The sequence below is a fragment of the Papio anubis genome, chromosome 1, assembly GCF_008728515.1.
Source record: "Papio anubis isolate 15944 chromosome 1, Panubis1.0, whole genome shotgun sequence".
Classification (NCBI taxonomy): Eukaryota; Metazoa; Chordata; class Mammalia; order Primates; family Cercopithecidae; genus Papio; species Papio anubis.
This window is the reverse complement of record NC_044976.1, coordinates 121,189,880-121,211,356: the sequence shown is the minus strand read 5'-3', so window position 1 is coordinate 121,211,356 and position 21,477 is coordinate 121,189,880. Positions and strand designations below refer to the sequence as shown.

General features: G+C 40.0%; 1 protein-coding gene across 1 annotated transcript in view; it reads left to right on the top strand.

Annotated features, from left to right (window-relative positions):
• Positions 1-3,010: 3,010 nt before the first annotated feature.
• The window catches only part of GOLPH3L (golgi phosphoprotein 3 like), a 64,705-nt gene continuing 46,238 nt past the window's right edge, over positions 3,011-21,477 (top strand). The window contains exon 1 of the mRNA XM_031652598.1: positions 3,011-3,199. Within this exon, the coding sequence (XP_031508458.1) occupies positions 3,017-3,199 (183 nt within the window). The 5' untranslated portion in view covers positions 3,011-3,016. The remainder of the gene's footprint in view (positions 3,200-21,477) is intronic.

The following is a 21,477-nucleotide window of genomic DNA, read 5'->3' as shown; positions in this document are numbered from 1 at the left end:
CTGGGAGCTAGTTCCAGCCTTGCCTGCTTTCTTTGCTTTAGAAAAAGGAAGACTTAAAACTTGGTCTCTTTGCCTCTTGTAGTTTCAGCAGCCATATTCCAAAAACATACACTATCCATGGGTTTGTCATTAATAAGCGCTATAGGGAATGCTGGTAGGTATGCGATGGTAGAAATGTATTCATCCTGTTTAAGGTTAACCATATAAACGTACACAAACTGACCCAGATCATGTTTTTCTGGAACAGTCAAGTCAAGGATAAACTGACTGCCAGAAACAACCAATGTAAAAATATTTATTTATTCTTAGCTGTAGTGCTTGGATCCCAACACATCTCACTTAATTGTCCCAGTGTATGCTACTACAGCAACACACCTGCTACACTGAAATTGACCAACAGAAACCTTTACAGATTGGCAGTCCGTGTTAGCTCACTCAGCGCCTGGATTGGCTGGTTTAATGGGGGTGGGGAGCGCAGCCCTCTTTCCTCTCTTCCACCAAGGTTCCTTCATTGGATTGACCAGCTGTCAGGTTGAACGCAAACCTGCCTCCTTTTGGTGGTGTTTGTCTGGATCGCAACAGAATAGCTGGGGGAGAGCCTCCCACCATGAGCTCCGATTGGCGGGACTCAACCTTGGTGATTTCTGATTGGCCCAATGAAGAAACACCAAGGTAGGTTGCCTAGTGATCCTGAGGAAGCTGATGTGTTATTCCTTTTCTGCATCGAAGGATCAGGAAGTTTGTGCTCTCTGCGTGGAAGTTTTTCACCTACTAGGACGGGGGTGGGGTGGGGGGAACAGGTGGCCCCCTAAAATACAGCACAAGCTACAGCCTGCGTCCAGCCATAACCCAGGAGTAACATCAGGTAAGCAACAAGAAAATTACATTTCCTAACGTCCCTTCCCCACCCCCCAAAAAAACCTCTAATTTTTAAAATTATTATTTTATGGGGAGGAAAAGGTTTTTATTCATTTGGGCCATTTGTTTTCTTTCAAGTAGGATTTTTAACTAGTAAATGTCCAGGTGAAACTAATTTCTCAAAGAAACCGCCCCACCCCCTCACCCCCACCCCCGCCCCGCGAAGGTTTAAAGTTTCTTGGATTGATTTAGGAAATAGTCCCTATTCACAGTGCCAGATAGGCTTAGTGCCCTTAAGCATTTATTTCATGGTTCTCTTCCTCCTTCGCTCTTCTTCCCACCTCCCATAACAAATAATATTTGAAATATACCCTTGTACAAAAAACCTTTTGTAGCTCACTTCATTTGTATTTCTATTTTAAATGTTCACATGCACTTCTGAGTATTCATTTTAATCAATATACATTTATCGAGCAATTACAACGTTAAAGACACTGCTAGTTGCTATGGAGAGTATAAAAACCCAAGAAGACAATATCCCTGTTCTCAAGAAGTTTACAGTTGAGAGACAGCTATACCAAGAGAAAGACTATAATAAATACTTTAAAGGAAGTGAGTATAAATAAAGCTCTGTGAAAGTACAGCTGAGGGAGTGGCCATGAGACATGTAGGTAATAGAAAAGAGGAAGTCACTTAAAGGCCTTCACAAGGCCTTTAAAGAATGGGTAGAAGGTAGAGAGGAAGAGAAAAGGGTGAGGACCCCAGCAAGTACAGAGGAGCAGAAGCAGAAAGAAAGCATGAGACGTTTTTGAGAAAAAGTTTGGCAACAGTACTTATGGGGAGTAATGGGAAATATTGCTAGAGGAGTAGAAACGAGTCTAGTCATAGCAACTATTAAATACCATTATTTTGATCTTGAGAAAGATACTCCTTTATATAATTGCTGATTTTAAATACTTGTTGTATATTATCTTAAAAACTGATTTATCTAGGTTTATATAAAATAAAGTATGCTAACTATAAACTTTATCACAAATGATTTAGTGCAGTTTCTTTTGACTGTAGTACATAGAATAAAAGACATGTTCTTTGATTTTTTTTAAAAAAATTGAGAAAGAATTTGTTAATCTTTCAACACTCTCTTGCCAGTAATTTTTGTTTGCAGCTCCTTGTGTATTTGCAAGATGTGGCTAGCCAGGACTAGAGCTGCTAAGTTTACTGACTGTGGAATTACTACACATGATTTTCTGAATGTTATTGTCTAGACTTGTGATCTCCAAAGTGAGTATATGAAATGAGTTATTAAGGTATGGGAAGGAAATCTAGAACATGTATTTCTATTTAGTTTTTCATATTCTTTTTTACTTTCTATTTTTTTCTGTATGTTTTATGATGTAGTACCATTGAATGTTTATAGAAATTAGATACAAATTATTGTAGTATTTTGGGGCTGGATGCTCACAATTTTTTGTTGTTCCATCTTACTTAACTTGGGATCCATTTTGTGAAAGAGGAGTGACAATGGTGGACATTCACTCCTTCTTTATAGATTATGCAGAAAAAATCAGCAGACTTGGCCGGGCTCAGTGGCTCATGCCTGTAATCCTAGCACTTTGGGAGGCCCAGGCAGGCAGATCACTTGAGGTCAGGAGTTTGAGACCAGCCTGGCCAACATGGTGAAACCCTGTCTCTACTAAAAATACAAAAATTAGACAAGTGTGGTGGCACACACCTGTAATCCCACTACTCAGGAGGCTGAGGCACAAGAATCCCTTGAACCTGGGAGGCAGAGGTTGCAGTGAGCCAGCATCGCACCACTGCACTGGAACCTGGGCAACAAAGCGAGACTCCCTCCCGAGAAAAATAAGAAGAAAAAGAAAAGAAGAAGTCACCAGGCTTGAAAGATGATCATTTATACTGGACTTTAGAATTACTCATTTGATCTTTTGTCAGTGCCATCTGTGAAGTCCAAGCTATTGTACTTTGGAAAAGATACTGTATTACCCACCCACTTTTTCTAGTCATTACTTTCTATATTTAAATCTGTAAATATTTCCTATTTGTATACATGTTTAGTATGCATGTATGAATATATGATTTATTTACATAAGCATACATATGTATTTTTTTTCACTACTCCCTCCAGAAACAGGTGAGAATGACCACTTTAACTCATCGGGCCCGTCGCACTGAAGTAAGCAAGAACTCTGAAAAGAAGATGGAAAGTGAGGAAGACAGTAATTGGGAGAAAAGTCCAGACAATGAAGATTCTGGAGACTCTAAGGATATCCGCCTTACTCTTATGGAAGAAGTATTGCTTCTAGGACTAAAAGATAAAGAGGTAATGCAATTAGGTTTGCTAGGCTATCTCAAAGACTATTAAATATTGGAATGTTTTAGGAAGTAATCTAATGGAATATATTTAATACTAAATTGGTCTTAGAATTGTGCTCCAGCCATCTGAAAGATGGAGGAGTTGGGACAGTGACTGTTACTTGGAGGGTAAAAATCCAGAAGTATAATTACGTGAAGTGTATTTAATTCAAAATTACTCCAAAATTTTAGAAGATATAAGAGAGGAGGATATAGTATAAAGTTTTGTACTTGTAGTTTCCCAAGTCAGATTAAAGGCAAAATAACAACCCCTTATTAAAGTAAGAAAGAGGGCCCACACATCGAAGTCTTCTTCAGCTTTGAGGAGAAATAGTATTTTTTTTTTTTTTTTGAGACGGAGTCTCACTGTGTCTCCCAGGCTGGAGTGCAGTGGCGCGATCTCGGCTCACTGCAAGCTCCGCCCCCCGGGTTCACGCCATTCTCCCGCCTCAGCCTCCCAAGTAGCTGGGACTACAGGCGCCCGCTACCGCGCCCGCTACCGCGCCCGGCTAGTTTTTTGTATTTTTAGTAGAGACGGGGTTTCACCATGTTAGCCAGGATAGTCTCGATCTCCTGACCTTGTGATCCACCCGCCTCGGCCTCCCAAAGTGCTGGGATTACAGGCTTGAGCCACCGCGCCCGGCCAGAGAAATAGTCTTTTAAATGAAAAGACAAGGAACATGTGTGATTAGCTGCCTTACAGAAATAAACAATTGGTAGGTTTCTTATAGCAGAAATAATTTTTTTTTTTCCTTGTGCATCTTTATAAGTCAAATATCAACAATTGGATCAGGCACGGTGGCTCACGCCTGTAATCCCAGCACTTTGGGGAGCCGAAGTGAGTGAATCACTTGGGGCCAGGAGTTCAAGACTAGCCTGGCCAACATGGTGAAACCCCGTCTCTACCCAAAAATATAAAAATTAGCCGTGTGTGGCGGCTTGTGCCTATAATCCCAGCTACTCGGGAGGCTGAGGCAGGAGAATCGCTTGAACCTGGAAGGCAGAGGTTGCAATGAACCAAGATTGCACCACTGCATTCCAGCCTGGACAACAGAATGACCCTGTCTCAAAAAAAAAATATATATATATATATGTGTGTGTGTGTGTGTGTGTGTGTAGTTTTATATATATATACACACACATACGTACACATACATAAACAATAGAGGATTATTTTAATTTTTAAAAAATTTTAAAAATAATTTTAGCTTTTGCCTTTTTTCCCTAAATGTCTCCTTATTTAATGGAACATTTATTTTGTAGTATAGTTAGTCTTGAGATCCTGAGTCTTGTGATATAACCAACAGTTTTCCTGGCTTGTCTACTACTAGTATACATCATCATCCTTCATTTGTAACTTTTTACTGTGTTTTCTCATCACACTAGTCCCTCATGAAGAAGTTACGAAGGTAACATTTTAAACAATCTGCTTTCTTTCCAGGAAAGCCTTAGTAAATAACACCCCTACACATACACATAAAAAGAGGTGTATTTATTACTGGCCTCAGTTTTGAAAACATATAAAATTAGAATGTTATTTTAGATTTTAAAAATACTAAATTTGGCTTTGATAATTATCCTTAGCTAGAAGTAAATTGGCTGCATACAAGTAGTAACAGCTCTTCTTTTCTACATCAATTCTTCGACTTGGGAATACCATTGTTGCTTAGATTTTGCCTTTCATTTATTTACTATTTTCCTTTTTACTTTTTTTCTTGTTAAATTAACAACTTGAACAAAATTTACAAGACCAGTTATAGTCTGTGTATTGTTAAAACTAATATTAGAGACATGCTTATTGTGTACCTGGCCAAGATGTAGGTATATCAGAAATTCTTGCCCAGAAATATGTTTTCCTGTTTGCTGAGAAGTTTATGAGGCTTCAGTTTTATAAAAGGCAAATAAGCGAAAAGGCAAAACCAGCTCTCCAAGAGAATGTCAGAATAGGACTGAAGATTAGGTGGTATAAATACTCTTTCGAGACGTTTACACATTACCTAGGAAACAGTCACTGATTGTAGAAAAAGAGGATATAGAACTAAAAGCTATTTGGTTTGTTTTAGCTTTGAATAGGAATGATTAATTTCCTGCTGACCTTATGCACTGGAATTTTTGCTTTTGAGCTTGTCTTCATGCGTTTATAATGGTTAATATAAATTTTAGGAAATAGAATAAAAAGTAAAGCAGCTCATTGAGAGCTATGGCCATGGACCATACTTGATATATTGGTGAGATACTGTACAAAATGAGTAGATGGCTGGATGCAGTGGCTAATGCCTGTAATCCCAACACTGGGGAGGCCAAGGTGAGAGGAATGCTTAGGCGCAGGAGTTAAAGACCAGCCTGGGCAACATGGTGAGACCCTATCACTACAAAATATTTAAAACAAAAAAATTAGCTGGGCATGGTGGCACATGCCTGAAGTCATAGCTACCCAGGAGGCTGAGTCAAGAGGATTGCTTGAGCCTGGGAAGTCGAGGATTCAGTGAATCGAAATTGTGCCACTGCACTCCAGCCTGAACAACAGAGCGAGGCCTCAAAAAATAGATAAATAAATAAACATTAACCACCTTTTGAATTGCTCTAATTTTATTTTTGAGGATAGTTAACAAATATTTAGCTTTCATTTGGCTCAGGAAGAATAAAAGACAATAAATCCTTAGGTGTAAATGAATAGAAGAGGTCAAACATTTTATCTAAGTAATAGTAGTTATAAAAGGCCAGTTATATAACTATCTCTAAAAATATTAAATTGATCTCCAACTGTACTTATTTTTTTCTTATCTCGCAAACTATCAATAGATTCATTTAATCAATATTTACTGTGATTGAGGACACCCATTATGTGCTTAACATTATGCTAAATATTAATACTAAGGTAAATATAAAATAGTATAGTATATGGTGCCTGCCTTCGAGAAACCTGCATTCTAGCTGAAGAGACAAAAAGATACATGCTTTTTAAAAGTTAAGTAACCAAAAGGTCCATCAACAGCAGAATGGATAAAAATGAATCATCAAAAAAAAATGAATCGTCCATTTGTTTAAATGAGTATAAATATGTTTTCTATACAGAATGAAAATGAACATTGTTATACAACATGTACATTTCTCATGTTCAATAAAGAAAGCCAAACACAAAAATACACATACTGTATGATTCCATTTATATGAAATTCAAAAAACTATTGCATTTGAGATTGCATATTTAGGTGGTATAATTATAAAGAAAATCAAGCCAGGAATTACTATAGTTTTTAGAATAGTGGTTATCTTTTTGTAAGGGATAGGGGAAGGAAAAGGGTGTTAGTAATTAGGGAGGAAAATGAAGAGGATTGCTAGATAGTAACAATTTTCTGTTTCTGGACCTAGAGGAAGTTTATTAGTTTTGTTTTTGTTTTTGTTTTTGAGACAGTCTCGCTCTGCCGCCCAGGTTGGAGTGCAGCAGCACGATCTCAGCTCACTGCAACCTCCGCCTTCCAGGTTCAAGCAATTCTCCTGTCTCAATTTCCTGAGTAGCTGGGATTACAGACGCCCGCCAACATGCCTCGCTCATTTTTGTATTTTTAGTAGAGATGGGGTTTCACCATATTGGTCAGGCTGTCTTGAACTCCTGACCTCTCAGGTGACCCGTCCACCTTGGCCTCCCAAAGGGCTGGAATTATAGGTGTGGCCTCCCAAAGTGCTGGGTTTACAGGCATAAGCCACTGTTCCCAGCCTTTTTTATTTATTTACTTACTTATTTATTTATTTATTTATTTTTGATACGGAGTCTTGCTCTGTCCCTCCTGGCTAATTTTTATATTCTTAGTAGGGACAGGTTTTCACCGTGTTAGCCAGGCTAGTCTCGAACTCCTGATCCCAAGTGATCCACCCGCCTTGGCCTCCCAAAGTGCTAGGATTATAAGCATGAGCCACTGCACCTGGGCCATAGATCTTCACTTTGGAATAATTAAGCTTTTTACTTTTGTTTTGTTTATTCTTCTGTGTGTGCATTATATTTCACAATGCAAAAGATTTTTTTTTAAGTAAACAACAATAAAAAGCAAGTTTTTGCATGTTAGAATGAGCCAAGGGAGTTAGAGAGAGGAGAAACCATCATGGGACAGAGTAATCCAGTGAAGAATAGAAAAAGGCAGTAAAACAAGCCACACCTTTAAAAATGGGAGGATTAACATGAATGGAGAAAAGGAAACACGTTCTGGATGAGGGAACCTGAGTGAGCAAAGGTATCATGAGCTTGATGAGTTTGGGAGATAACTGAGTAGGCCAGTGTGACTGAAGTAGGTGGAGAACAATGGGATTCAAAATCAGTAAATTTGATTTGGACCAGATTATAGATTTTGTTACCAGGCAGAGACTTTTAGACTCTTTCCTTTAGGGAAAAGAGAATCAGCCTAATGAAAACGGTAAAGCCCATTTAATTTTTGTGTCCAAATTAGGACTTAATGACATTTTTATGTTCTTTGTGAGTATATGTTTTAATGTGTATATAATTGCTTGTTTTTACATGGTTTGAGGTTTATGACAAGTCAAAAAAAAGAAAAAATCCTAAATGTTAAATTTTGTGTCCCAAACTCCCAAACTTTTACTGGAGAGTTCCCTAAGATCCTCTGTTTAGAACCCAATATTACCATTTTTTTTTAGAAACTATGTCTCTTTCAAGCAGGCACAGTGGCTTCTGTCTGTAATCCCAGCACTTTGGGAGACAGAAGGATTGCCTGAGGCCAGGAATTCCAGACCAACCTGAGCAACATAGTGAGACCTCATCTCTACAAAAAATATAAAAATTAGCCTGGCATGGTGTCACACACCTGTAGTTTCAGCCACTTGGGAGGCTGAGGCGAGAGGATTGCTTAAGCCCAGGAGTTAAAGGCTGGAGTGCGCCTATGATTGTGCCACTGTACTCCTACCTGGATGACAGAGTGAGACCCTGTCTTAAAGGAAAAAAAAATTATTCTGAGGGGTAACTACCACAGACCGGTTTTAAAATGTTAAGCATCTGGCCAGATGCAGTGGCACACATCTATAATCCCAGCACTTTGGGAGGTTTGAGGTGGGCAGATCACTTGAGGCCAGGAGTTTGAGACCAGCCTGGCCAACATGGCAAAACCCCATCTCTACCAAATTTAAAAAAAAAGCATTAGCCGGGTGTGGTAATCACCAATAGAACAATATCAGCATCCTGGAAGGCTTCTCTTATGCCTGCCCCTAATCACATGCTGCCCACCTCCCTGTAGTTTTGACATGTATGTATATCCCTAAACAATATATTTTAGTTTTACCTGTTTTTAAACTCTGTTTTATTGGGTTAATATTTTAGTGTATTCTTTTATCAGTATAATGTTTGTGAGATTTATCCACGTTGTTGCATATAATTTAATTTAATACAGTTCATCGTGATTAATATTTCATTATGTGAATATACCACTATTCATTCTATGAGTTAATGCACATTCAAGAGTTCATAATGAACAGTGCTGCTAAGATTCTCCTGGTACTTGTCAGTTATCTTTTTTCAAACAATCCACTATTATCCACTATACATATGGGAATTATACGTATGAAATTCACGTGTATTTTTAATTATAAAGTATGTTAATGCTATGCTTTTTCAAGCTGCTGATGATCCTCCATCAGGTATAGTTCATCTTTATTAGCAATAGGAGATTAGAAGTAAAACTTTTTTAAAGCTGGTAAAAAAAATTCACTACACTAATCAAAAAGTTTTTTTTTTTTTTTTTTTTGAGACAGAATTTTGCACTTGTTGCCCAAGCTGGAGTGCAGTGGCACTATCTTGGCTCAACTGCAACTTCTACCTCCCGCATTCAAGTGATTCTCCTGTATCAGCCTCCTGAGCAGCTGGGATTGCAGACATGCACCACCACGCCCGGCTAATTTTTTGTATTTTTAGTAGAAATGGGATTTCACATGTTAGCCAGGCTGGTGTTGAACTCCTGACCTCAGGTGATCCACCCGCCTCAGCCTCCCAAAGTGCTGGGATTACAGGTGTGAGCCACCGCACCTGGCCAAAAAAAGTTTTTAAAATCAGTCAGTCAGTGTCCAACTTACCCATTATTGGCTATAAATGAAGAAAATTGCTCTCGTTAAAAAGTGATTCAATCCTAAAACATATTATTATAATTAAAATATTAATAGCAGGCTGAGCAAAGAGCAAGACCTTGTCTTAAAAAAAAAAATAATAAAAGTCTAATTTAAGTTACTACCTGGTCTTACCTTTTAGTTTCCTGATTGTGCAAAATGAACAATAAGTCTCCCATTAGTTACTGCAATTGTGAATAGGGCGACTGTATCAGAAGGGCTTGTTTGTCAGGTTTTTTTAATTTAAACATAAGCTGTTAAAAATTTTTTTTAAACTTTTGTTTTTTATTATATCCAGGCATATTAACCCCAAATAACTATTTACTATTGTTATAAAAGGAAATAAACTGGAAGACCAAAGACCTGTTTTAATAGTAGGAAAACATAGCGTAAGCTATTTCATTAAGATCTTCTCCCTAATTCTCCCAACCCCCAAATGCACACAGTACTCTTCCAAAATATAAAATATCTAGTATTGATATTGAGACAAAGCTGCCCACTTGAGTTTGGGATTTTGGCTGTAACCGCTGTGCCTATAAACTTGCTGTCAGCCATTTCATCACTTTTGCCTCCATATTTTATGTTTGTATAATTTTCAAAACATTTTGCACTTTCCATTGTTTAATCCTGCAAGGCAGATATCATTCTGTTTATAGGAGTCAAAGTTAAATGATCATTTGGGCAATAAATTGTGGAATTTACATTCAAACTGACTCTGCAACTGGGCGTGGTGTTTCACTGTCTGTATTCCCAGTGGTTTGGGAGGCCAAAGTGGGAGGATTACTTGAGGCCAGGAGTTCAAGACAAGCCAGGGCAACAAAGTGAGACTCAGTCTCTACAAAAAAGTGAAAACTTAGCCCTGCGTGAACCTATAGTCCCAGCTACTCAGGAGGTTTAGGTAAGAGGATCACTTAAGCCCTGGAGTTGGAAGTTGCAGTGAGCTATGATCACACCACTGTGCTCCAGCCTGGGCCACAGAGCAAGACCCTGTTGCAAAACAGGAAAAAAAAAAACAAAACAAAAATAAATATCTGACTTTGCAGTTTAAAAAGGACATGCTGGCTGGGTGCGGTAGCTCACACCTGTAATCCTAGCACTTTGGGAGGCCGAGGTGGGCAGATCACAAGATCAGGAATTCAAGACCAGCCTGGCCAATATGGTGAAACCCCATCTCTACTAAAAATACAAAAATTAGCCGGGCGTAGTGGTGCGTGCCTGTAATCTCAGCTACTCGGGAGGCTAAGGTAGGAGAATTGCTTGAACTGGGGAGGCAGAAGTTGCAGTGAGCCGAGGCTGCACCACTGCACTCTAGCCTGGGCAACAGAGCGAGATGCCGTCTCAAAAAAAAAAAAAAAAAAAGACATGCTTACAAAGCAAGTTTCACATGATTCTCTATATTTCTTCCTGAAATAAAGAGAATTGTTCAGGATCATTAACTGTTTAGTGTGACCCAAATAATTTCACCTCCTTGGGTAGATTCATATGGATTTTATCTTATTTATTTATTTATTTATTTATTTATTTATTTATTGAGATGGAGTCTCGTTCTGTTGCCCAGGCTAGAGTGCAGTGGTGCGATTTCAACCCACTACAACCTCCACTTCCCAGGTTCAAGCAATTCTCCTGCCTCAGCCTCCCGAGTAGCTGGGACTGTAAGGTGCCCGCCACCACGCCTGGCTGATTTTTTATTTTTAGTAGAGACAGGGTTTCACCATGTTGGCCAGGTTAGTCTCAAACTCCTGACCTTAAGTGATCCACCTGCTTTGGCGTCCCAAAGTGCTGGGATTACAGGTGTAAGCCACTGCACCTGGCCAGATTCATATAGATTTTAATTTATGCCTCCTATTAAGATGAAAGATTATTGTTTCACAATAATGTTTGGCATATGAGTTATTTTTCAAGTTTTATCCATATCTTTCTTGTTCAGATGTTTAATACCCCAGCAAAGCTCACTCTTGGAAAAAGATTTTGGGATCCTATAAAAAACATTAACTAGACATCAATAATGTCAGAAAAAGGGAAGATACTACTGTGAGGAATTCTGAATGATTTTATTTTATTAGTTTTATTTTTACTTCAAATTTTCCATTCCATTGCTTCAAATATTAAGGAGGAAATAGGAAAATTCTATACATTATTTTTCTCTTCTTCTTTTTCAAACAAGATATTCTAGTCATAAAGGGCAACAAGTCCAAGTAAGAAGTTTGAATAACCCAACTGGCAAAAGGATGATATGTTTAAAGAAGAAGTAAATAATATTTAATTATAATTATCATATTATTGCCAAGCACGGTGACTCACTATTTATCTAAAATCTTTCTAAATCATTCTTATGAGCTGAATGTAATCCCAGCACTTTGGGAGGCCGAGGCAGGTGGATCACCTGAGGTCAGGAATTCGAGACCAGCCTGGCCAACATGGTGAAACTCCATATCTATTAATAATACAAAAATTAGCGGGGCGTGGTGGTGCACGCTTGTAATCCCAGCTACTTAGGAGGCTGAGGCAGGAGAATTGCTTGAACCCATGAGGCAGAGTTGGTAGTGAGCTGAGATCACGCCGTTGCACTACAGCCTGGGCAACAAGAGTGAAACTCTGTCTCCAAAAAATAATTAAAATAAAAATAATTCACATCAGAAGGTCTGGTGTACAAATAGTCATTATTTTTCTTGTCAGTTCACTCTTCAGCTATAGATTAGAACCCATGTCACATATCTTCCTTATGGAAGGAGGAAGAGACTATTATACTAAAAAGAGATAAATATGAGTAAGTCAAATAGTGATTTGTTCTTGCATCTTAAAGCTTAAAACCAAGGGTGGGCATCGTGGCTCACACCTGTAATCTCAGCACTTTGGGAGGCTGAGGCAGGAGGATTGCTTGAGCCCAGGAGTTTGAAACCAGCCTAGGCAACATAGTGAGACCCTGTCTCTAAAAATAAATGAAAAATTTAAAAAGCTTAAGACTAAATGAATAGACAGGCCTCTTCTAGATTTTTCTGTGAGAGTAGGATTGTATTCGTTTGCTAAAGATGCCATGCTAAAATACCACAGACTTGGTGGCTTAAATCACAGAAATTAATTTTCTGGGGATTAGAAGTCCAAGATCAAGATTGATGGGTTTGGTTTCTTCTGAGATTTCTCACCTTGCCCTGCAGACTTCTTGCTGTGTCCTCTATGCAAATGCCTTCCTGGTGTCTCTGTGTGTCCAAATTTCCTCCTCTCAAAAGAACACCAGTCAGATTGCTTCAGGGCCCACCATAACACCTTCATTTTTAACTTTATCACCTCTTCTAAAAGCCCTATCTCCAAAGACAGATGTAGTCTGAGGTACCGGGGGCTATAACTTCAACATATGAAACTTGAGGGGACACAATTCAGCTCATAACAATGATTTAGAAAGATTTTAGATAAATAGGTTATGAAGATAATCTCAGTTATTTATGTACATCTGCCCAAAGGGCAGCTCACTCTCAGGAAGTATCATTAAATTGTCTAATGATGTGATTTTCTTTTCTTCAGTTCAAGTCAGCCAACATTTATTGAGTACCCCTTTTTTTTTTTTTTTTGAGACAGAATCTCGCTCTCTCGCCCAAGCTGGAGTGCAGCAGCGTGATCTTGGCTCACGCGTCCACCTCCTGGGTTCAAGCAATTCTCGTACCTTAGCCTCCCGAGTAGCTGGGATTACAGGCCCCCACCACCAAGCCCAGCTAACTTTTTTTTTTTTTTTTTTTTTTTTTTGAGACAGAGTCTCGCTCTGTCGCCCAGGCTGGAGTGCAGTGGCGCGATCTCGGCTCACTGCAAGCTCCGCCTCCCGGGTTCACGCCATTCTCCTGCCTCAGCCTCCCGAGTAGCTGGGACTACAGGCGCCCACCATCACGCCTGGCTAATTTTTTGTATTTTTAGTAGAGACAGGGTTTCACCGTGTTAGCCAGGATGGTCTCGATCTTCTGACCTCGTGATCCGCCCGCCTCAATCTCCCAAAGTGCTGGGATTTCAGGCGTGAACCACCACACCCAATTTTTGTATTTTTAGTAGAGATGGGGTTTCGCCATGTTGCCCAGGCAGGTTGTGAACTCCTGGCCTCATGTAATTTGCATGCCTCGGCCTCCCAAAGTGCTGGGACTACAGGCATGAGCCACTGCACCCAGTCTTGAGTACTTCCTTGATGCAAGGCACTGAGAAAAGTAAGGAAAATATAAAAGTAAGATGCACTTATCTTCCTACAGAAGCGTAGGGATTTGATAGAGGAGAAAAGATATGTATACAGTAACCATATAGCTAGACACAGTATGTAAGTACTAGGAGAAAGGTACCAAAAAAGTGCTGTAGGAACATGGAAGAGGAAGAAAGTCCGTGCCAGTTACTCGTTAGTTTCTCTGTTTGCCCTTACCTATTCATAGTTGTCCAAGAGGTTTAAGGTAGGAATGGCAAATAGAAAAAAATACTGAATCAAAGGGTTTGAGGTTACTGTATTCTCTCTCTCTTTTTTTTTTTTTTTTTTTTTTTTTTGGTTTTTTTACTTATTTTTAAAAATTTGTCTAAGATATAAAAGTAATTTTAGGCCGGGCGCGGTGGCTCAAGCCTGTAATCCCAGCACTTTGGGAGGCCGAGACGGGCGGATCACGAGGTCAGGAGATCGAGACCATCCTGGCTAACACGGTGAAACTCCGTCTCTACTAAAAATACAAAAAACTAGCCGGGCGAGGTGGCGGGCGCCTGTAGTCCCAGCTACTCGCGAGGCTGAGGCAGGAGAATGGCGTAAACCCAGGAGGCGGAGCTTGCAGTGAGCTGAGATCCGGCCACTGCACTCCAGCCTGGGCGACAGAGCGAGACTCCGTCTCAAAAAAAAAAAAAAAAAAAAAGTAATTTTATTACTTTTTAATATTTTAAAAGTGAAATACATTTACCCTAAGAAATTCAGACTGAGATCTACATGAGAACATGTTTTTTTGTTTTTGTTTTTGTTTTTTGTTTTTTGTTTTTCGTTTTTGAGAGAGTCTGTCACCAAGGCTGGAGTGCAGTGGCACTATCAGGGCTCACTGAAGCCTCGCCTTCCCCAGGAGCAGGTGATTCCCCTGCCTCAGCTTCCCAAGTAGCTGGAACTACAGCTGCAGGCCACCATGCCCAGCTAATTCTTTATAGAGATGGGATTTTGCCATGTTGCCCAGGCTGGTTTCAAACTCCTAGACTCAAGTGATCTACCTGCCTCGGCCTCCCAAAGTGCTGGGATTAAAGGTGTGAGCCACCGCTCCTGGCCCTCCATGAGGACACTTACTGGGATGATACAAGTGTTCCAGATCTTGCTTGGGGTGTCAGATAAGATGAATATATGCTTTTGTCAAAACTCATTGAACTTAACATCTATGCATTTCACTCTGTGTAAATTATACCTGTTTTTTTTAAAGGTGTAAAGAAGAAAGTAAAAACCACCTGTAATCTTGCTTCCCAAAGATAACTACTGGTAAAATTGTAATATATATCCTTATAGACTGTTTTCAGTGCATATATATGTATACACAGATGCATAATTTTTTTTTTTTCTTTGAGACAGAGTCTTGCTCTGTCACTCAGGCTGGAGTGCAATGGTGCCTGCAGCTCACTGAAAGCTCCACCTCCCAGGTTCAAGCAATTCTCGTGCCTCAGTCACCAGAGTAGATGGGATTACAGGCGCCTGCCACCATGCCCGTCTAATTTTTATATTTTCAGTAGAGACGGGGCTTTGCCATGTTGGCCAGGCTGGTCTCGAACTCATGGCCTCAAGTGATCCACCTGCCTTGGCCTCCCAGAGTGCTAGGATTACAGATGTGAGCCACCATGCCCAGCCACAGATGTGTAATTACCAAAATATTGATTATAATCAGACATGTTATTTTGTAGCCTTCTTTTTCCATGTATTATAATGTGGACATATTTTATGCCAATAAATATAAACATACCCCATTATTTTTAATGGTTTCATAGGATTCCATTGAATAAATGTATATTATTGTTAACTTTAAGGTTAGTCTGCAACCTTCCTGAGGGCAGGACTGTGTTTTCCTGACTTTCTAAGCCCCACTTTAACTGACTAACCTTATTTCTCACTGCTCAGTCTACTTACCACTCTAGTCCCATTTGTCCATTTTACATATTCCTGCCATGTTTCCTTCCCATATTTTGTTTTAAAGCCCATCACAAATCCAGCACTGAACTTTACATTCTCTGAATTCCCTTGCATTTATCATACCTCTCAGTGTGCTTAGTTACCATCTTTTATTTTCTGATCTTTTTATCAGCAGTGGATAAAAGCACAGGCTTTGGAATCAGACACATCTGCATTCAAATCCTGGGTCTACCACTTATCAGCTATATGACTTGGGCTCCATTTTCACATTTTTTTCTTCATTCTTATTTAATAGAGATAATATTGACTTAATAGTGCTATTGTAGAATTAGATTAATTTTTTTTTAAAAAAAAAGTTTTTGAGGCGGAGTGTCGCCCTTGTTACCCAGGCTGGAGTGCAGTAGTGTGATCTCAGCTCACTACATTCGCCTCCTAGGTTCAAGTGGTTCTCCTGCCTCAGCCTCCCGAGTAGCTGGGATTCCAGGCATCCACCACCATGCTGGCTAGTTTTTGTATTTTCAGTAGAGACGGGGTTTCACCATGTTGCCCAATCTGGTCTTGAACTCCTGACCTCAGGTGATCCACCTGCCTCGGCCTCCCAAAGTGCTGGGATTACAGGCATGAGCCACTGTGCCCAGCCTAATTATATAAAAATTTTAACTCAGAGCGTGACATATGTAAATGCTCAATAAATAATAACCGTTATTATTATGTTTTTGTTGTTGTTTAAACCATTAGTCTTGGCTCTTAATTAAATGGTCATTTTCTTATGGCCAAAGAGACTTTAGTTGAATGCTGAGCATAAATAGCCACTTACATGCTTTAAAGTAAATATCTGTAGGATAGCCTTAAACTTTCAAAGCAGTAGTTTCTTATTTTTAGACTTGAAAATAATCAGTTGAATCAGCTCTTACAAACTGAGCAACCAATGGCCTGACCTTAGTTGTTGGAACAAGAGGGCACTGAAAAATGTTTCCTGGAAGAGAGCCTAACCTAGTATTCTTAGTAATCTTTGACTTTTGTTTCAGTGGCCTCACACATAGGATGAAAAAAAAGTAAATACAATTGTTCACTATTTTCTTACTTAGATAATGTACCATCCTTTAAAAAATAACTATTAATTTACTTGGGGATATAATCTGGGGGATAGAAAACCCACTTGATATCTGAATTAGTTCTGTGTGGCTTCTAGGGATTTTAGATGAATTATTGAGGTGTAGAGGAAGGATAACAGTTTATTTTGTTTTCATATACCTCTCTCTGGGTACTCATGATAGTTCCAGAGTTGGAAATACATAAAAGAATTGTTGCAGTCTTAGATTTGCACTCTTTGCCATTGATACCTCCTTTCCATTCCCATTTTTGCTTATCTTATTACCTCCAATCTAAACTGTTGCAGAAGCATCCTATTGAAACTCGCTACTTCTCTGGATTTTGTTCCCTCTGCTAAATAAGGAATCATTTCTGTGGAGCTCTTAAATTAATCTGAATTAGGATTTGATAAAAATTTAGCAATAATCATTTTATTCTTTTTTTTTAAATAAAGACAGAGTTTCACTGTGTTAGCCAGGCTGGTCTCAAACTCCCAGGCTCAAGTGATCTGCCTGCCTCAGCCTCCCGAAGTGTGGGGATTACAGGCATGAGCCACCACACTTGGCCTTTTTATTTTTTAGTTTTTTTGGTAACAATCTCCACTCTGTTGCCCAGGCTGGAGTGCAGTGGCACAAAGATGCCTCACTGCAGCCTCCCACTCTTGGGCTCAAGGGATACTCTGACCTCAGCCTCCCAAATAGCTGAGACTGCAGGCGTATGCCACCATGCCTGGCTAATTTTTTTATTTTCTTGTAGAGACAGGGAGTTTCACTTTGTTGTCCAGGCTGGTCTCTAATTCGTGACCTCAAGCAGCCCTCCTCCTTTGGTCTCCCAAAGTGCTAAGATTGCAGGCGCGAGCCACTGCACCCAGCCCATTTTATTATTTCTAACCAGCTTTAAATTTTGGCTAATTAACTTTTGAGATAAGATTTGTGGCTGCACTTTGGGAGGCTGAGACGGGTGGATCACGAGGTTAGGAGATCGAGACCATCCTGGCTAACACGGTGAAACCCCGTTTCTACTAAAAAATCCAAAAAACTAGCCAGGCGAAGTGGCGGGCGCCTGTAGTCCCAGCTACTCGGGAGGCTGAGGCAGGAGAATGGCGTAAACCCAGGAGGCGGAGCTTGCAGTGAGCCGAGATCCGGCCATTGCACCCCAGCCTGGGCGACAGAGCGAGACTCCATCTCAAAAAAAAAAAAAAAAAAAAAAATTTGTGGCTGCATGCAATTAAGTTTTTGGGGGTCTCTCATTTTGGTAATAGGTGAGGAACTTAAATGTCTGCCAGAAGACTAAATTCTAGGTTTCATTTTCAAGTTTAATATAGAATTTCTGCCTAGTACAATAGTGAGAAAACTGTGCTGTGATTTCTGAGCTTCTGTACATTGTTATTTGGGGTAGTGCTTTGGGTTGGTCAAGTAGACTACTGCACACATACTACCACTGCCCATTCTATGTACGCATCTAATTGTACTATTTATGCTTATGTGACAAATCTTTCTCAGCACTATCACCCTTTTAACATTTTCACTCATAAGAGAGATTTAAAGGAATAATACAGGTCTTAAAATTGTAAAGGTTCACACAAACTTATTTTTCCTGTTTGTTTTAGGAAAAAGCTCTTGATAAAGAGTTTAAGGAATAGAGGGAAGTATAATTAACAACATAAAAAAAAAGAAGACATCTTACTTCCCAGAAATATTGTAAATATTGTTAAACTTTTGTTTGTTTGTTTGTTTGTTTTTGAGACAGAGCCTTGCTTCCTCGCCAGGCTGGATTTTGGCTCTCGGCTCACTGCAACCTCTGCCTCCCAGGTTCAAGCAATTCTCCTGCCTCAGCCTCCCAAGTAGCTGGGACTACAGGAGTGTACCACCACGCCAGCTAATTTTTTGTTTTTACTAGAGATGGGGTTTCACCATGTTGGCCAGGATGGTCGTCTTGATCTCTTGACCTTATGATCTGCCTGCCTCAGATCATTGGCATGGCTCATTTGGCATGAGCCACTGCACCCAGCCAAACAACATTTTTTAGTTTAAAACATTCGTTTTTTTCAAAATTACAAATAATTCAGGCATACAAAAATGTGTAAAAAAAATATAATAAAATCTCATGTAACCAGCATCAGCTCTCTATGCATACATTCAGATAAAGTAGAACAGATCTGGTGAATTATAGTTATAGAATAGAATATACATATTATGAGTCTCCACAGAATAAAAGTTATAATTTTAAAATTGGGAAGTAAGGTAATAAAATACGGGAAAGATATTAACTTGTATCTTTCATAATAAGGAGTAACTTAGACATTATCTAAAATTGAAACATCTAGGTTTTAAAAATGACCCCAACCTCTTAATAATCTCTTTTTTAAATCTTAAAAAGGAATTTATAGGGCTTTTTTTGTTTGTTTGTTTTGTTTTTGAGATGGAGTTTAGATCTTGTTGCCCAGGCTGGAGTGTAATGGGGCGATCTTGGCTTACTGAAACCTTCGCCTCCCAGGTTCAAGTGATTCTCCTGCCTCAGCCTCCCGAGTAGCTGGGATTACAGGCATGTGCCACCACGCCCAGCTAATTTTGTATTTTTAATAGAGACGGGGTTTCTCCATGTTGGTAAGGCTGATCTCGAATTCCTGATCTCAGGTGATCCGCCCATATCAGCCTCCCAAAGTGCTGGGATTACAGGCATGAGCCACTGTGCCCAGCCACATTTCTCTTTAAAAAAATTTTTTTTTTCCTTTTTACTTGATAACCCATAGCCAACATCATAACATATCTCTTATAATAAAGAACTGTTTGAGGCCAGGTATGGTGGCTCATGCCTGTAATCCCAGCACTTTGGGAGGCCGAGATGGGACTTGAGTCTATGAGTTTGAGACCAGCCTGGGCAATACAGCGAGATCCCCATCTCTAAAAGAATTTAAAAATTAGGTGAGCATGGTGACATGTGCCCGTAGTTCCATCCACTTAGGAGGCTGAGGTGGTAGGATTGCTTGAGCTGGAGAGGTAGAGGGTGCAGTGAGCTACTGTTATGCACTCCAGCGTGGGTGACAGAGTGAGACCCTGTCTCAAATTTTTAAAAAAAAGGAAAGAAATGTTTGAAGTTTAGTAATTGTTTCACTTCATTTTTTTTTCTGTTAAGTAAAATTATATTTCATTTTACTTTTAAAATTACACATGTAGGCTGGGCGCAGTGGCTCATGCCTGTAATCCCAGCATTTTTCGGAGGCTGAGGCAGGTGGATCACCTGAGGTCAGGAGTTCAAGACCAGCCTGGCCAACATGATGAAATCCCATCTCTACTAAAAGTACAAAAAATTAGCCAGGCACAGTGACATATGCCAGTAATCCCAGCTACTCGGGAGGTTGAGGCAGGAGAATTGCTTGAACCCAGGAGGCAGAGGTTGCGGTAAGCCAAGATCACGCCACTGCACTCCAGCCCGGGCAATGGAGCGAGACTCTGTCTCAAAAAATAAATAAATAAATAGGCCAGGCATGGTGGATCACGCTTGTAATCCCAGCTACTCAGGAGGCTGAAGCAGGAGAATTGCTTGAACCCGGGAGGCGGAGGTTGCAGTGAGCCAAGATCGCACCACTGCACTCCAGCCTGGGTGACAGAGCGAGACTCCATCTCAAAAATAAATAAATAAATAATAAAATAAAATTACACATGTAGCCTGGCATGGTGGCTCACACCTGTAATCCCAGCACTTTGGGAGTCTGAAGTGGGCAGATCACCTGAGGTCAGGAGTTCAAGACCACCCTGGCCAATATGGTGAAACCCAGTCTCTACTAAAAATACAAAAATTAGCCAGGCTTGGTGGCAGGTGGCTGTAATCCCAACTACTCGGGAGTCTGAGGCAGGAGAATTGCTTGAACCCAGGAGGTGGAGGTTGCAGTGAGCCAAGATTGAGCCATTGCATTCCAGCCTGCTAGCCTGGGTGACAGAGCGAAACTCCATCTCAAAAAAAAAAAGAAAAATAGAATGTATGAAATACAGAAGATTAAGTGTGGACTTTGGCTCCAGATTCAAACAAAGCAACTGTAGAAAAAATTTACTAAACAATTGATGGAATATGAAGGCTTACTGAATATTTGATAATATTAAGGAGTTATTATTGGGTTGTTTTAGGTATGATATTGGTATTACAGTTCTTTTTAAAAAAAAAAAATCCTAATCTCTTGGGGAGAATATGCAGTATTTTTTTGATGAAATGATATAGTAGCTGGAATTTGTACAGAAATAATCTGGGTTTGGGGTGGGATGGGTGGTAAAGATGAAAGATTATATTGATAACTGTTGAAAGTAGGTGATGGCTACATAGAGCTACATAATCTCTCTACTTTGTGTATGTTTGAAACTGTTGGCTGGGCATGGTGGCTCAGCCTGTAATCTAGCACTTTGAGAGACCAAGGCGGGAGTGTCACCTGAGCTCAGGAGTTGGAGACTAGCTTGGGCAACATCGTGAAACCTTGTCTCTGCAAAAAATACAAAAATTAGCCAGGCATGGTGGCATGCACCAGTAGTTCCAGCTACTCAGGAGGCTGAGGCCAGAGGATTGCTTGAGCCTAGGAGGTTGGGGCTACAGTGAGCCATGTTCACACCACTGCACCTGTACTGCAGCCTGGTTGAGTGACAAAGGGAGACACAAAAAAAGGAAGGAAGGAAGGGAGGGAGGGAGGGAGGGAGGGAGGGAGGAGTTAAATCAAAAGTGTTAAAAAAAAATTGGGATTGTGTTTTCTTACCACATTATTCAGTTTTAGACAGTATCCTACTGACTCCCTGTAGTGAAAGCTGCTGAAATCAGTACTCTCACAGTTTCTTCTATCTCTACTCCTCAATACTTTTTTTCTTTTTTTCCTCTGGAGACAGAGTCTCTCTTACTCTGTCACCCAGGCTGGAGTGTAGAGGTGCGATCTTGGCTCACTGCAACCTCCACCTCCCAGATTCAAGCAA